The 17,220-nt window shown below is 51.6% G+C and overlaps 1 protein-coding gene across 9 annotated transcripts in view; it reads right to left on the bottom strand.

Moving 5' to 3' along the window:
- CAPZB (capping actin protein of muscle Z-line subunit beta) overlaps window positions 1-17,220 on the bottom strand; it is a 133,986-nt gene that overhangs the window by 32,099 nt on the left and 84,667 nt on the right. For all 9 annotated transcript variants that reach the window (XM_023635607.2, XM_070260824.1, XM_001501750.7 and 6 more), the window contains 2 exons: window positions 10,056-10,177; window positions 5,052-5,165 (listed from right to left, as the gene is read on the bottom strand). In XM_023635607.2, coding sequence (XP_023491375.1) covers window positions 5,052-5,165; window positions 10,056-10,177 — 236 coding nt within the window. The remainder of the gene's footprint in view (window positions 1-5,051; window positions 5,166-10,055; window positions 10,178-17,220) is intronic.

The following is a 17,220-nucleotide window of genomic DNA, read 5'->3' as shown; positions in this document are numbered from 1 at the left end:
TTTGCAGAACTGGGGATCAAAGCCCAGAGCCTGAGGACAGAATCCGAGACTTCCCCTCCGGATGCTAATGGAGACCATCTCTCTGCAGCAAGCTGGGGACAGTGAGTGCTCCCCCTCTGGAAAGGCCTGTGAGGCTCTAGGACACCTGGCCTGGATCCTGGTTCAGCTTTAAGTGTCCGTGCGCTCAGGGAGGTCTCCTTCCACTCACCTTCTTAAGGAGAACATCAAGAACAAGGTTAATGGGCCCCGAGAGCAAGGAAAGAAGGGGAACGAGGAGGCTGTATGGACCGCCACACACATGCATCACTGGTGCTGGCGGAGCTGCGTCTGCCTATTTGTTGGATGACAACAAAACACTCCCACAAGTCCCCTCGTGAAGCATAAGCCGACGGGACGCAGCGGTGGGAGGAGTGGCAGGAAGAGCACTTTAGGCCTTCTTTATTCTGTTTCTCGGTCAAATCTCCAGCACTTGAGATGACGAAGAGGATAAATCTCTGTGTGAACTGAGTTCAGTGTGGCCTTCCCAGTACAGAGCGAGGGCCCTTCCCCCTAGTGGTCCACAGAACAAGCAGCCCCCTGATGGCTCCTGCAGCAAAGCGCCCACCACAAGAGGATTCCGAGGACTCCGAGTGGCCGGGGTTTGGCAGCTTTCAGTTATTTGGGGGGGGGGGGGGGTGAGTGGTCAAGAGGCCAGAGCACAAGCCAAAGTCAGTCCTAACTCTGCGATCCATCAGGATCCAAGAATTCGGAACTCAGTGGCATCTGGGGTGGGGAGGAATTAAAGAGCGGGTTCATGCAGGGGACAGGGCTGCTCTTCACGTTCCTCACCCTACGGGGCAGAGGCCAACGCTCCATTTGGGAGTGGGGTGCCCAGGAAATGGCAGCCTCACTCACCCTACCCTCCTAGGCACAACGGTGCTCCTGTCCTACTCGCAATCAGCCCCTCCTCCTCCTGGGAGGGTGGGTCCGCCTGAGGCTCTGGGCATCTCTCACCAGGCCCCTCGGGCAGCAGCTCAGGGACCAGAGCCAGCAGACAGGAGGGGGGTGGGGGGTAAGGCCTCCCCTCAGTGACCTTTGCCAACATCAGAGGAAGCAGCTGGGAGAGTCCATGGAAGTGCTCTGTGGCTTCACCACTGGGAAGCACGTCTTCCAATGGGAACAGGTCTATACTGGGGAGGGGCAGGGATGAAAGACAGAGAGAAAGGCGTGACCTTCTGCCCCTTCAACCCATGGAACGATTGGGGCCCTAGAAAACCCAGTGCCGCTCAAGGCAGAGAAAAGACCTTCCAGCACCCAGGTGACTTCTGTCTGCTCCAAAACTGCAGAGAAAAGACCTCACGCTCTAGACCCCACCACCGTCACTGACGTGGCCACCAACAACTCACAGGGCACTCTGAGAATGGGAACTTCTGGAGATGAGCAATGTACCAAGATGTTTAAAAAAAAAAAAAGAGACAGAGAGAAGAAAGAGGAGACTTATTTTCATAACTTTAGACCAAAAAATGGGCTGGCTCATCATATGGGTCGCCTGGGAAAAGGCTCCTCACATACCGTCTCAGGAGAGAGTGTTCCTCAGCACACTGATAACGCTGGGTGGTCTGAAACTGATGACTTGGGTCCCAGTGACAGATCTAACCACCACGCCTCCGGTGGCCTGTGGCTGCCGTCACACGGGAGACCTGGCCTCCCTGCCCGCCTCTGTGGGTGCCACCCGGAGGCTCGCACTCCCTCCTCCCCCCATGAAGCAGCACCCTGATGTGCTAAGCACAGAGCAGCATCCTCTGGGCTGGGACTCCACCATTACAAACTCTCACAGAGCCGCAGTGTCTGGGCTTGTCCAGTTCGACCCCCGACTTGGGTGCAGGAAGCTGTCCTGTCACCCCTCTCAAAGCCCTCAGCAGGTCAGCTCACCTTCAGAGGAGCGTGCAGGCAAGTGCACAGGCACACACAAATACGGCTCGTTAAGGCTTAAAAGCCACCTTAAAAGTGGACTTGCCCAGGAAGGGACGCCTTTTCAGGACGGTGTGAACCCAGCTCTTCCTGTTTTCTAGTGGACAGACCACTTGAGGACTTCCGGTTTCATCAGGATCACTGGAAGGATGAAGGCATCACTTCGAAGATTTTTCTTTTTTTTTTTTTAAAGATTTTATTTTTTCCTTTTTATCCCCAAAGCCCCCCGGTACATAGTTGTGTATTCTTCGTTGTGGGTTCTTCTAGTTGTGGCATGTGGGACGCTGCCTCAGCGTGGTCTGATGAGCAGTGCCATGTCCGCGCCCAGGATTCGAACTAACGAAACACTGGGCCGCCTGCAGCGGAGCGCGCAAACTTAACCTCTCAGCCACGGGGCCAGCCCCAAAGATTTTTAATGGTAACGGGGAAATGCTCACCATACTAGGCCAATGAAGACCCCACAGAAGGCACACACCTAAGACTGACCACGTGTCGTTCGTTATCTATGTGAACCAGCGAGACGGGAGGGAGAAAGAAGGAAGGAGGAGAAGCCAAAGACGACAGTGGGCTTTTCTCCAGGACTGACCCCAAAGGGCAGCACAAGACAACATGTCCGAATCACCTTATTCAGGAAATCACAACCCGAACGTTTCTATAAGAAATCACTCTCGTTCTTGTCTTCCGAGAATCCAAGGGCCGCCCTGCCTTGGAGACGCCTGCACAAGCAGCCCCTCTGCCTGGAGCGCTCTTTCTCAGCCCCAGCAGGGCTGGCCCCTTCTGGCATCAGACCTCAGCTCCAACATCACCTCCTGGAGAGACCTTCCCACCCGTCACTCCTGGCCCCGTCATCCATCAGGGCACTTGTTCACATGCTACTGTGCGTCTCTCTCCACTGGACGCCACAGGGGCGGGGGCTTGGGCTGCGGTGCTCAGGCCGCACCCATGCCCCCCAGGATTTAGTGGGCCAGGTGCTCGCGGCAAGCTCTCTTCACGTCGGCAGAGCATGTGAGCAAATTCTGGACGCTGGAGCTGGGTGAGGATGGCTCTACACCCCATTCCATCGCTTCCTGGCGGCACGAACTTGGGCACGGCACCTCACCTCTCTCAATTTTTCAACTCATTTGTAAAACACGGAGGGGAAAATCCTCTCACAAAGGCTGTTGTGAGGACTGAACGAAATGAAGACAACCGTGAGGCAGTTAACACGGTGCGTGCCCAGTTACTGGCTGGTAACCGCGGTTACCATCGCTGCCATTTATTACCAGCATTGTCAGTACAGCATGAAATTGATCCCACTTGGGAATTGTACTTTAACAGCCGGCTTTGGCTTCTTCCCAATGGCTGCAAAAAAGAAGATAGTAAAAACAACCACAAATAAACTACGAGAGAGCAAGGAGTCAACTTCTCAGCATCACTTCCTACAATGGGGCAAAATTCTACATGGAAGAGCTCTTTAAACACTGGAATTTGTTTTAACTATGAGAATCAATATTTTGTGGAAACCTCAGGCAAATAAGGACTCAAATCCAAGCTCTCTGCCTCTGTCCTGTGGCCTACTGCGAGTTAGTTAGCCTCTTGGAGCCTCAGTCTCCTCATCTGTATAAAAGGGACAAAACTCTCTTCTCCAGAGGTTCTTGTGAGGATTAAAGATAAGACAGATAAAACACTGGCATGGGACAGACACTGAAGATACAGCTGAGTCACAGGGCGACGAGTTCAGGGCAAGCAAACGCTGCGGGCCACCTGTTCCCAGCTTCCTCAGAGCTGCTCGTGTGTTTCACTCATCTGCTCGAGGGTGGCGGGGTTGGCGCATGTCTTTGTGTCAGACTCAGAAGGCACTTTTCCTCCCGAACCAGCTTCTAAAGGAAACTCTTTCTAGAACAAGTTGTATCAAATCTGCTATGAATGGGAAGAGCACGGTGGCTGTCTGCAGAGCGGAGACCTGAAATTCCCACCAAGCGCCACCAACCATCTGTGCCGCCACCCGCTTTCTGCAGCATCGCAGCATCTCAGCACTTCAGATACTTTGTTTCTCTCATTTCCATCTTCGTGCCGATATCCTAGATCAGGATGGGCAAACTACAGACTGAGGGCCAATCCCACCCACCTCAAGGCTCAAGAGGTGGTTTTTACATTGTCAAAAGTAAAACAACAACCAAAAAAACCATGCAAAGAGTAAGTGACAGAGATATGTGGCCCACAAAACCTAGAATGTTTACTGTCTGGCCCTCTACAGAGAAAGTCTGCCGACCCCTCTCCTAGACGGATTTAGCGTGTGCTGAGACAGTATGGTATGTTTACAGCTCTACCATATTTTCACTAGAGAACTTCATTTAAAATGGGATTCTGTCGATTAAAACCAACACCTCAGAGGACAACCTTCCTGGAGCCTTTCCGTGCAAGGCTGGTCAATTAGGTGTGGTGTGGCGGGAGGCAGGACTGGATGGAAGCAGAAAGGAGAGGTGGGAATCTAAGCAGACCAGGCAAAACAACTTCCCGAGGCAGGGGCTGAGGCTCCAAACCACTCAGTCAGCAAAATGCTAGCTCAGAGACGGGCTGCCGAAGGCCCAGCTGTGAGGGGCTCCACTCGTCCTGCCCTGGCAAGTGGTCTGGAAGCGGGTACCCTGAGCTCCAGGTTAAGAATTGGGTTGGCGCATGCAGGACGGTGAAGAAAGAGGGGCCTCCGGGGATACAGGCAGCTGAGTCTGACTCCCGGCTCAGCCTCTTGCCTTGACCAAACACCTTAATCTGCCTGAGTCTTAATTTCTTCATTTGAAAAACGGGGAGTAAAACAGCTACCACGTTTGTGAGTGCTGGCGATGCTGTGGAGAAAACACCTGGCACTAACCTGCCGTTACCATGAGTCACGACCAAGGCACAGGCGAGTCTGTGTACGGTCACATTCTGTCACCGAGTCGTCTCATAACCAACCCCGTTACCAGCGCAGCACCCGGCGTCCTGCTCTGGGTGCTGAGAATTCTCATCATTTAGGCGAGATAGGTGACAGGTTCAAGGAGACTGCCTGGCCTGGTCATGCTCTCATTTATGATTTACTTATCAAAACCACAGGTGTTAAGGCGCACAGGGAGCAAGGCACTCACAGGTCTCGATACTGGTCAAAGGCGTTGTTGGCTTCCACCTCCAGCTTCCTCAGCCGAGCAGAAGGCATGGCCCCATCTTCCAAAGGAGGGTCATACTTGTTACTCCATGGTGACCTGGAGGGGAGGACGGAGGAGGAGAGCTCATGAACTGTCACGGGAACACACGGCCTATGAGCCTTCAGCCCAAGCCCAGCTCTCTGAAATTTCAGAGAAAAAGCCACCACCCACAGTGAAGGTTTTTCCAGGTCCTAGCAACAAACACGGCTTTCTCGAGTTTGCAGAGCAGGGTCAGTAACAGGCAGCTTGGTACGAGCCCTGTGCTCCACCACTCACCAGCCGTGCACTCCCAGCAGGTGTCCTGACTTCTCTGAGCCTCACTTTCCTTGTGTACAATGAGGCCACTATCTGTTACCCAGAGGGCTGTGGTGAGAAGCAAAGGAGAAAGACACACCAAGTGCGAGACGAGAGCCTGGCATGGAGCAAGCGTTCAACAAATGTAACTTCTTTCTTACCTTTTTTCTAACTTTTCTAATTTTCCTTTGCTTTCACCATTGTATTGATCAACAGATGTCCCTCTCTCCCCCTGACCTGCTGGCAGAGATGGATTACTCCACAGACCTTCTTACTCAGTTAAGGATGAAGAAGAGAGCTGTCTGTTACGGAAGCAAGCAAGAGCTTGAGCCCCACAGGGACATGCTGACTGCGCACAAGAAGACCTGAGTGAGTGAGTCCTCCACGAACAGAGGACAGCTGTCCTAACATCCCAGGGCCCGGCACACCTATAAAGACTGCGAAGTAATGAGAACGAGCCTCTTTTTCCAGTCCGAAGACTTGCTGCATTTTTTAAAACATATTTTGCCACATCAGAAAAGCATTTAATCACCGAGTAGTGGAAAGGAAGTTATAAGGAAAATACCTACTCATTAATTCCTGCAGGTGGAGTTCAGAGAAAGACAGAGAATGAAAAAGGTGAGAGAGGAATGAGCAGGAGGAGAAGAAAATGTGGAATTTGGACAAAGTCCTTCACGTGTTCAGGCATAAACACCTCAGTGTGCTCACTGTAAGGAACCCACACTGCCTTCCCCACTTTCCCTGCTGACACCAGAGGTTCACATCACTTACGACTCCAAAGAACCTTTTGATTTGGGGTTGATTTTAAGGGAAAAAAGTATCACTCTCTTCTGAAGCCCAGTTTTAACAAAGTCTGCGCAGAAACATCTTTCCTCTTGGTAACTGGTGCCCCCCTAGGCACCTACATAGCAAATCACAAGCATGGAGCCAGAGAAAGCTGGGTGACCTCTTCTCCGAGCCACCTGCAGACAGCGGTCCTAGCTTCTCAACTGCCGGCCCAGGGGGAGCAGGGGGAGTGGCCATGCTGGGTGTCTCATGAGGGTCTCCAGACAGCAGGTGCCCTGACCACCTCGAAGCAGAAGGAGCCTTTGGGAGCCCTCCTTTCCAAGCTGACTGTCCCCACTCACCACAATGGAGGTAGAGACTTTGCAAGAACGGGGTGAAACGCTCTCTTCTGCCGCGTGACCAACAGCTGGCTCTTGCGGTCACACTGGACTATGCACACACCATAGGAAGGAGTTGTTCAACAAGCCAGGACCCCATCTAGCTTGGAGGGCAGGTGTGAAACTGACACTGGGTACCCTCCCACCCTCCCCGAGAGGCCTCTCCCTTCCCAAGCACGGGCTGACGCGTCCGTTCTCGTTTCTGTAATGTGTCTTGTTTATCCGTCAAAACAGTGCTGCCTGACAGAACTTTCCACAATGATGGAAATGTTCTGTATCTGCGTTGTCCAAAATGGCAGCCACTAGCTTCATGTGGCTACTGGGTACTTGTGGCTAGTGCAACTGACAGACTGAATTGTAAACTTAATTTGAATTAATTTAAATTTAGATACCCAACTCCAGAACTCCAAGAAGGCAAGAGTCTTTTCTGTCTTGTTCTCCACCATCTGCTCAGCATCTAGAACAGTGCCTGGCACTCAACCACGTGTTCACTTAAAAAAATGGTTGTTAGAAGAATGAAGAAATTCTTGCACCCACCCCCCCAAAGCAGAAGTAATCATTCCGGCCTCCCTGCCCCCTCTCTGCCACAGAGACATCGATTCTCACAGCGGTCACGTTCCTGCCTCGCCCTTGCCCCAGACTGCAGCAGAACTTTGAGAAGGGAGCCTGCGCTGCTCACCCTCCTGCCCCAGGACCCAGCAGAGTTCGTGTGCGGGTGCCAGTGCACGCATGGGGCGGGGGGAGAAAGCACCCACAGGAATTCTGCTGGTGGTCCTCCAAACTGACAGAGAGGCAGCGACTTTCTGCTTTTTCTGCTGAGGGACAGCATAGCATTAAAAAAAAATCAACAAAAGCCTCTTACTGGATCCAGAGACAAGGATGCAGTTGAGGAGGAGTGCTGTCACCACCACTACTTACTTGTAAACTAGGCCTGGTTCCCCCACTCGCCAGGGGGAGTGGGAAAGAATCTGAGCGTGAGAAGATGAACTTGCCGTCGACGTGCCCCTGTGAGACTCTGCTCAGCACAGCCAGAGCTCTGACCTTTGTTCCCACAGTCAAACGGCCATCGCCTTCCTCTGGGCCTCGAAGACCCGCCAACTGGCTTTCATTTAAAGGCGACCTGATTAGACATAAGAGCCCATCTCTCTTGCAGAGAAGGGGCCTGGAATTTTCAAGAAGCCTGTAACTCACATTTCTCCTGGCTCACAGACGACAGCATTTCAAGCCGTTAGTCCTGGAGCCGGGGTAATTGTAGCTGGGGGAAAAATCATAACATTACCCAGAATATTCTTAGTGGAAGGGGCACTCAGAACACATTTAAGAGCTTAAATGGAAGCCATTTGAAAAAAGACAGATGGACAGGAACGCTTAGATTTCAAAAGTCAGGCCTTTCATTTCCCTCAGAGAATGCTTTTTGTTTCAGCTAACAGGTTTCAAACAGTGCTGCTGGCAACGGCCACACCATAAGGATCTTATTTAAGCAAACGATCAAACACAGTTAGGATGAAAATGTGTGGAGAAAATCAGAAGGCCTTGAAGTTTTAAGTCGAGGAGGGAAAGGAAAGAAAATCCTGAGCCTAGACACCCTGGGCCCCTCTTTGGCCAAGGTCCCCGGGGAACAGGGACCTGGAGGGGCTGCAGGTACCCAGTCCCCGGGAAGCCCGGCCTTGGCATGGCTGTGGAAATAATCCCAGCCTTCCACAGGCTGCTGGGGAATGGCTGCCTCACACAGCAAGCTGGAGGTTTCAGGGGGAATGACAATACTGAGTGAGCAAGACTCAGTCCATGGATCACTTCTTCCAGGAAGCCTCCTCTGAACCCCGGGCCTGGTAAGGCTGCCTGTCCTTTGGTCTGTCGGACCACTCAGCACCCTCACGGACCTCTCTCCCAGTGAGGACCAGACCTGGATCTGTGCCCACAACCGCAACAGTGACTAGGCCTTCAAGGCTGAACTTGATCGACCTCAGGGCTGTCTCACCACCTGCTGATGGAGACTCCCACGTCTGCACCTCCATCTCCACCCCTAATAACCCCGTGCTATGTCCTATGACCCTCACTCTGGCCTTCAGGGCCCTGTGCCATCTGCCCTTGCCACACCTCTGACCTCAAGCCCCACTCTCAGCCCCCTCCCTGACTTCTCCCACTCTGGCCTCCCTGCCGGGTTTGATCCTGACCAGCTCATCTCCACCTGGGGCCTTTACCCCCGAAGGCTCTTCTCGCAGACCTGTGCCTGATCACACTTTTTCATCCTTGAGTCTCATTTCAGACACTACCACTAAGGAAGAGCCCCCCGCCCCCCCGTCTTTTTTAACTTACTTTATTCACTCTTCACAATCTATATTATTTATGCATTTACTTACCATCTGGCCTCCTCAATAGGAGATAAGCTCTACAGAAGAGGGACTGAGAATAGTGCCTGGCATATACTGTACATGCTTCTACAGAGATGCTACTGAGCATTCTGTTGAAAGAATGGATACTATTACTTCCACTTCACAGATGGGAAAATTAAAGACCAGAGAGAATAATTTGTCAACGTCCTTGTTGCTAGAGGGGGCAGTGCTGGTTTGGAGCCAACGCTGGCTGACTCCAGATACTTTTTCCTGCTTCCATTTTCCAGACCCCATCCCATCCCCTAGAAGAGCATGAGCCTGAAGCTTTAAGACTCAGCCCAGCTTCTGTGGCTTCTCAAGCAGACTGGCACTTCTCCCTCCACCATTCTCCGAGGCACTGACTATGGCAATCCATCACAGAAAGACTAGGCTGGTTTAGGAATTCCCATTGTTTTTAGTAAGAAGAACTCCCTAGACACCCTTAAAAACTTAGCTCAGACACCATCTCCTTCAGGAAGTCCTCCTGGAGTCAACCAGCCTCTTCTATGCTCCCTTCAGATCCTGCATCAGCTTGGCACTGGCTGCCCGAATCACATCACACAGTAATCAGTTGCCGGGTGCGTCTCCTGCTCTAGACCAGTGATCATCCAGGGTAGAGATTAACGTCAACCGAGTTACTTATAGCCCTCAGCATGGTCATGGGAAGAGAAAGGAGAGTTGCATATTTGCATGACAGAGCTTTATACAAATGTCCCTTAACCACACAGGCCCTCCTCGTGCTCAGGATCCCCCATCACGTACACACCCTGTACTGTGCCCTTGGCAGGACTTACTGCAATTATACTGAAATGCTCATTGTTTTGTAATAACACCCGTCTCCCATTAGACTGTAAGCTCCCCCAGGGCAGGGGCCTCCTGTTCACTGCTGAATCGCCAAAGCTTACTAGAGGCACTCCACAAACATCTACTGCTTGACTGGATGGAAGCAAGGGAAGAAGGGAGAGAGGGAGGAAGGACTAGCCAAAGGACAAATGGAAAGAAGGCTGATGGGCCGCTGACTGTCAAAGTCCAGCGGTCCCTGTGCCGCTGGCAGGCGGTAATGACTGGCCCAGGGTGTAGTGTGGCAGGCCTGCTGCATTCTTGGGGCAGGAGCTCACCTATAGGAGTCCCCATCTCTGTTGTAGTCGCACAAAAGGTAATCCTTTCCCACCACCTTGTCTCTGGCAATTTTCAGTGGCTGGTCAACAGAAGACAGGAGATCTTCACATAGACTGGGGACCTGGCAGAAAGAAAAGAAAAGGCAGAAACGGGTTAAAACAATACATCAAATCCAGGCTGGCTAACGTGACTATAGCCATATCCTGATCAGCACATTTAACACCTGGCCCTTGGTACCCTGCCAGAATTGTGTGCCTGTTCTTTTCTTTCCCACATGTGTCTGACACCAACTGTGTCCCTCTATAAAGAAACCTGTTCTTGAATTACAGTGGCGCGTGATTTCCAACACAGCCTTCCTTCCAAATCTGCGTGCAGCTTTAATGGCCCGCTCGCCAGGGTGGTCTAGGACATGTAAGTACGTCTAGGCTTGGTATTGGTCTCTGGTGGGCAGAGCACAAGCTGAAGTCCTGAGAAAAAGGTAAACATCTTAAATACACAGGAATCCAAAGAACTCTGAGAAGAATAACCCGTCCGTGCCAGAGAACTCCCACAGGCTCCCATGCTGGGTGGAGCTTCCAGTACTTTCCAGGCCCCCGGCCAAGCATTACCAGGTTGGCTCGTAGAGTCAGCCGTACCTGCTGCAGAGGTAGCCTCCCGCCAGGTCCCAGCCCGCCGCGCTCCAGCTGGCTTATCTCAGGGTGACCAGCCTGGAGCCACCTCACGGAGGAGGAGGGCCCAGGGTCTGGGTGGGCAGGGCTGAATGCTGCTGAAGTTGACACACGGGCCTGCGAGGACCCAGGCTGCTGGCCGCCTCCTCCCAACTCAAACATCAATTTCCACCAAAATATTCCAGGAAGGGACGGCAGCACTTTCAGAAATGGATTCCTTCAGGCGTGAGTCACTTCCATGCTATATTTTCAATGTGCTGACTTACTCGTTTCATGGGCCTGGGTTTATGGAGGCCCCACCATATCGTTTACCAGCCAAGTGGCTGCCAATTGCACCAACAGCCCTTCCAAATGGAAAAGTTAAATCATGTGGCAAAGACACCCGGAAGAGTGGCTCAGCAGAGGGGCTGACAGCTGCAGCGGTTCCAGAAGCCCCCCACCATCAGGAAGACAGGGACAGGGAACACGGCCACCTCAGAGACCACCCAGCCTCCGTGGGCTTCTCAAAGGCCCCTCTGCTGACTCTCAGTGTGCTTCAGAACTCAGCCTGTAAGGCACTGTCTGGCACAACCGTACCGATGTGGCCCTGCCTGGCAGCTCACAGAAGTTCTGGGCTCAGTGAAGCGACCGTTTCTCATCCACGGAGCAGCATCAGTCATCGGCCCCCCTCAGAAGATACAGCATCACTCACCCCTATAGACAACCCGCTTATTTCCAGAAGTTCTTCTCCATGGAACACCTGCTTGGGTACCTCCCTCCCGCAAACATACGAAGTTAGTCTTAGTGATGATAATATCAAACCCCCTATAGTAGTGTCAAGTGTCTGCCACGTATCACGCACCAGGCTCGGCCCCTCATGCCCGGCATATTGTCTGCTTGAAAGCTCACACTCATCCCGTGAAGTAGGGATGTATTAGCTCCATTTTACGATTAGACAACTGAGGCCCAGAGTCAGTCAGGTGCCCAAGGTCCACACAAGAAGTAAGCAGAAGAGACAGAAACCTCCTCCTCTGAGATGACTCTGGTTTAACAGACAGCTAAGAAGGAAGACAGTGCAAGCCAAAAGCACACTGGTGGCAAATAACACCCCCCATCCCCACCCCTGCTCAGCTATAGATGGCCAGAGAGCCTGGAAGAATGTCCTGGCCGAGGCAAGGAAGAGTTTAACAGCTTCCACCCAGGCAGCTGGGATGTGGAAGTGGCCTTGCTTTCCTGTCGCCAGCCCAGTGAAACGGCCCTGAGCACTTCCATGCCTGCCCATCCTGTTCCCGCTTTCCCTGAGCGTCGTTATATATTCTGACGGGCTGCTGCCTTGGCTTACCTGTTGGGCCTTGACTTCTGCCTAGAACCCCATCCTAACTGGGTTGGGGCCCTGACAGTATTTTCCCAATTTATCCTGGATTATGGTAGTGAGCAAACAGGGTCTCAAATAAGACTTCCTGACTTGACTACTTACTGTCCTCACGGCCCTGGGCAGGCCATTCATTGTACTTCTCTACTAAGACTGGATTTCCTCACCTGTAAATCGCGGTATTAACAGGAACTCATGGTGGTTTTGGGGATCACACGCGATAACGCAGTCAGTGTTCAGTCCGGCACCGGGGAACACATGCACATCAGTAACGACGTGTCGCCACTCCCACTCTCCTGCCCTGTACTATCATCTGCTGTCTGTCATTCTTGGATGGCAACACCAGCCTAGGCCCCAGCTGAAGTCCCTCTACTGCTCCAGGGCCCTCAAGAACCCAGTCCTTCTTAACCCCAGTTCTGCCTGGACTCCCCACTCCCACCAGTCATGCTGCCCGTAGCTGAGTCCTCCAACACAGGGAAGCTTACAAAGTAATGGGATTTGGTATAAAACAGGCTTGACTTCACACCCATCCAAGAGGTTAATCCACAGATCAAAGGTATTTCAATAATTTCTTCCCCACACTTCAACCACCTGAAGTGACTGTTTAATTTATTTGTTGTCTGTCTCACTCAGAGGATATGGATTTTCTCAGGGCAGGGACTTCAGCCTCGTTCCCGATTGCATCCCGTGCCTGCGGCAGCGCCTGACACACAGCAAGTGCTCGAGACATCTGGGAGGGAGGAGTTCTACAACATGGAGACCCCCAAACACGCATTAACTTTATTTTTAAATAAATCGGTGTGCAGCAAGAATCTTTACCAAGAGTTTGTTGTCGAGAACTAAATCTTGATGGACACCAATGACCAATTTCACTTATGGTTCCAACCAGGCATTCTCCAATATGAACAAACATGATGTAGTGGAAAAGCATTAGACAAAGAGAACGAGAGTTTTAATTAAAGTCCTGGCATTTTTATTAACCTATGACCCTGAGGAGCGTGGCAACGATGACAAGTCTAAGTCTTAAGAGACCTGGGTTCTAGACGCTGCTCTGCTATCAACTGGCCACGCAGCCGGGCTCCGCCCAAGGCTGGCCATCTGTCAGGCGCGGGAGGCAAGCAGCATCAGAGACGGACTGGTCTGTGACAGGAGTCTCCCCACTCCAGTGAAAACGATTCAGGTAAAGAAAGACTACAAGCAAAGGGACATCGAGTCCCTCATATGGTTCGATGTATTCATCCTTTATTTGGAAAATGCCCCTTTGGGGGGGGGGGGGTGTTAAAACGTCCTTAATTTTATAAAATGATAGGTTTATTTTGTTTTCGTTTCAAAGGTTGGCAACCCAATGACCTACTCCTCCTCTTTTTTTTTTTTTTTTAAATGTTTCTGGCCCGTCAAGTCAAAAAATGTGGCAGCCACTGGTCTAGAAAATGGGATCCAGCCCTCCTCGCCTGCTGAAGTAGATCAAGGTCCTTTCAAAGTAAAGGACTGGAAGGGCCGCCATTCCTCCCCTTTTGTAACTCACGTCCTTCAAAGCACAGAGCTGAGTAAGGCAACAGTGCAAGGGGTTGACCTGTGGTACCAGATGTCATCAACAGCCACTCTTGTTGCCTGCCCAGCCTACTTTCCCCATTTTTGGGCACAAAGCTCTTCATTCCACGCATTAGGCAAGGCCGATCTCCACTCCACCACTGTCCATGGGCAATCGGAGGGCCTCAGTCCCTGGCCTATTCAGGGATGGAGACGTCTTATGAGTTTCCTCTAGGGGCTATGGAGAGATGCATGGCTCACCTTCTCTCCACCAGGGAAGCTGGGATGCAGGGGAGGGCCTCGGGCTGCAGCAGGCATCAGGAGAGCACCTGCCTGGGCTTCTAGGCAATGCAGAGCCACAGTGATGTTCTCTGAGCTCCTGGATCCAGTCACCCTTGAAGATCCGTGCCTGGGCTTTTCAAAGTCTATGGTCAGGTGCTGACCAACTTCAGAAGAACATACATCTAAACTGTCACTTAAACAATTATGGCAGTGCACAGAAAAACAGAGAAAACTGGCAGATGGCATACAGTTTGCCCTACCATGAAAACCACTGGGGATGTGATATGGCCAACTTCACCCAAGCAGGTACAATTTTTGCCTTTTGGATAAACCCTCAAGTTGAGCCATATTTTTGTATTCTATTTCCTTCTATCATCCTGTTTCTTCAATCAAAGATAAAATGCTCTGGAAGAATATCTTCTTATTGTCATGGGGATTGAGAAGTGCGGACTACATGGTGTGCCCACAGATCTGTACCAGAGCAGCTGCCCAAGGGAGCATTAGTCATACTCTGGCACCAGCTACCAATCCGTCTGACTCCCTCCCATCCCACCTCTCCACTTCTGCCTGAACCCTCTCAAACAACCACCGTCCTATTCACTGCTCTCTGAACATACAAGTTTGCACATGCGTTCTTTCACTTAAAAACCTTCCCCATTTAGGGTTGCGGGATAAAATACGGGATGAGCCAGTTAAGTTTTAATTTCAGATATACAATGAACCTCAAATACACGGGACATATATTTTTATTTGCTAACCTAGCAACCTATCCCCATTCCTCTCTTAAATCCTACGATCCTTCAGGGCCCAGCCCAAATTCCGACTTCTTTATCAAGATGCCAAATTCTTCAGAATTCCTGCAGTAACACTGACGTCAACTGAATCCCAAATGCTTCGGGGACAGCTGTTCTAATACTGCCATCAGCTATCATTCTACTCCTTCCTCGATACTTAACACTCTTCCCCAAGTGCTGACTCTGCACCCGCAGAGGCAGAGCCCAGGCCCCAGGCCCAGCCCAGCGACAGGCACACTGCGGCGGGTGCTCCCGAATGATTGCTGACTTCCGTGGAAGTGGGTATTAATCCTGGGATCTGAGGTCACGTTACAGACCCAGAATAAGGGCAGTTCATCTTAGTAATCTAGTCAACTAGCTTAGGACTTGCTCCCTACACTCAGCCGCACCCCCACTCCCATCTCTTAGTCATGTCGGATGCTTGGAACAGTGGAAGAAATCACATTAAGTCTCATGGATCGTGAGTTTGCACAGCAATTTACATGAAAGGACAGGTCCAAATAAAGCCAAGAGTTCACTTTGGGGTGCCTGTGTCATCTGCTTTGCTGCCTCCAAAGCCAAGGAGGGCCTCTGGTGAGAACACGTGTTGGTGCCGACACCCGAGGGCTGGATGGTTTCTGTCCAAAATGCCCATCTCAGCTGCTTAACAGCCTTTGTAAGGAATTCGCAGATAACACCAAAGGTGTCGGATCCGTCCAGGCTGGAGGGGGGATTTAAACTTAATTCCAAGTGACTTGGAATAACGAACAACGCCGCACTGGCCAGGACAGCGTTTCCGTCGTTCTGGTGGTGAGGTTCAGGGCTCCACCAATTTCTCCACTGCCACAAACCCCTTAGTGGGTGCAACCCAGCAAGGAGGAACCACTATGCCCTTCACGACCGATCCCCTCACCAGGGCCTGGGGACCCCTGGAAAGATGGGGGTGGGGTTGTAAAGCGAACTCAGGCAGGAAGAGAAGAAATCCCAGAAGCTAGAGGAGAGGCTAGGGTGCCGTGAGCGACTGCCTCAGAGGACACCTTAAACAATGAGGATCTGGAGGAGGATGGAATAGTGAACGCCCTGGAAGCATGTGCCAGGCACTGTACTACAGAAGCTCACCTCCTTTCATCCTCCAAACAGCCCCGGGTGTAGACACGGTTACCATCCCTACTTTAAAGAGGGGAAATCAGGGCCTTAGAGAAATAACTTACCCGAAGTCACAGAGCTACAAGCCAATGTCTGAGAAAGGACACGGGAGATATGTTAAAAAAAATTACATCCACTCTTGCTGTTGCCCCAAACTGAATACTTTTCTACTATCTAACCCAACAGCTGATCACATGAAAAGAGATACAAATCAGAAGTTTCCGGCCACAAGTGAGGTTTGCGTCTGTGCCGCCATATGGTTCTACTTTGCCTCTTCCTCTTCTCCATTAGTTATTAATGTTGAAAAAAATTGTTCAACCAGAAAAAGAAACTTGAGATGAACCCTTAAAAAAAGCACAAAAGCCAGACCAGCTCAGCTCCACGGATAATCTAATCCGCGGCGCCTTTGTCTTGAAGGAGCGCACCCTTGTACCTCGGCTTTTTAAAAAATGGCCAAATGAACACATTCCATCTTTTGATCTGCCCGCTGGCTGAGAGCCTGCCACCAGAGAGATAAGAATCGAAAACAGACCCTGATCACCGCGTCGCACACTCAGATGAGTAATGGTGGTGCAATCAGGGCTCGGCAGAGTCCTGGCTGGCCCCACTCCCCGCAGTGAGGGGAGCCCACTCCCCGGCGGACGGCAAAAGCTCAGGACACTGGGTCCCTCCGGGTGGCCAGCAGAGGGCTCTGCTTACAATTTATTCCTTTTATTTTTCCCAAGGCCCCAAACTTTCCCCTTCTTTCCCTAGTAAACATAAAAAAGAAAATAAAGAGAGTGTGTTTAGTGACACACATGCTAGTGTCAGAAACATAATCTACAGTGCAGCATTCTGGAAAACTCCAACCTGGAAATAAAACTTGAGTTCAAACCCTTGCTCTGCCACTCCCTGGCTGAGTATAACCTTCCTGAATCTCAGAACTGGGAACTACAACACCCTCCTCAAAGAGGAATTCATTCCACTCAATAAATGCTGAGTGCACATGCCATCTGAGGAGGGGGTTCAGGGGCAGAAGATGGACACATGCGGCCCTCTCTCATGAGGCGTGCTCCAGCCACCAGAAAGAGTCAAGGCACAGGAGCCATCTCGAGTGGCAAGGGCTGTGAAGCAAACCTGATGGAGACGGGAGACTAGGACTGTGGGGATCCAGGGGTCCAGAAGGTGGCACAGGATGGTACAGGAAAGGAGGACTGTGGGGATCCAGGGGTCCAGAAGGTGGCACAGGATGGTACAGGAAAGGAGGACTGTGGGGATCCAGGGGTCCAGAAGGCGACAGAGAGATGACACAGGAAAGGAGGACTGTGGGGATCCAGGGGTCCAGAAGGTGGCACAGGTGGCACAGGAAAGGACGACTGTGGGGATCCAGGGGTCCAGAAGGTGGCACAGGATGGTACAGGAAAGGAGGACTGTG

This window comes from Equus caballus, chromosome 2, assembly GCF_041296265.1.
Source record: "Equus caballus isolate H_3958 breed thoroughbred chromosome 2, TB-T2T, whole genome shotgun sequence".
Taxonomy (NCBI): Eukaryota; Metazoa; Chordata; class Mammalia; order Perissodactyla; family Equidae; genus Equus; species Equus caballus.
The sequence above is the reverse complement of the archived record's forward strand: the minus strand, read 5'-3'. Positions and strand labels throughout refer to the sequence as shown.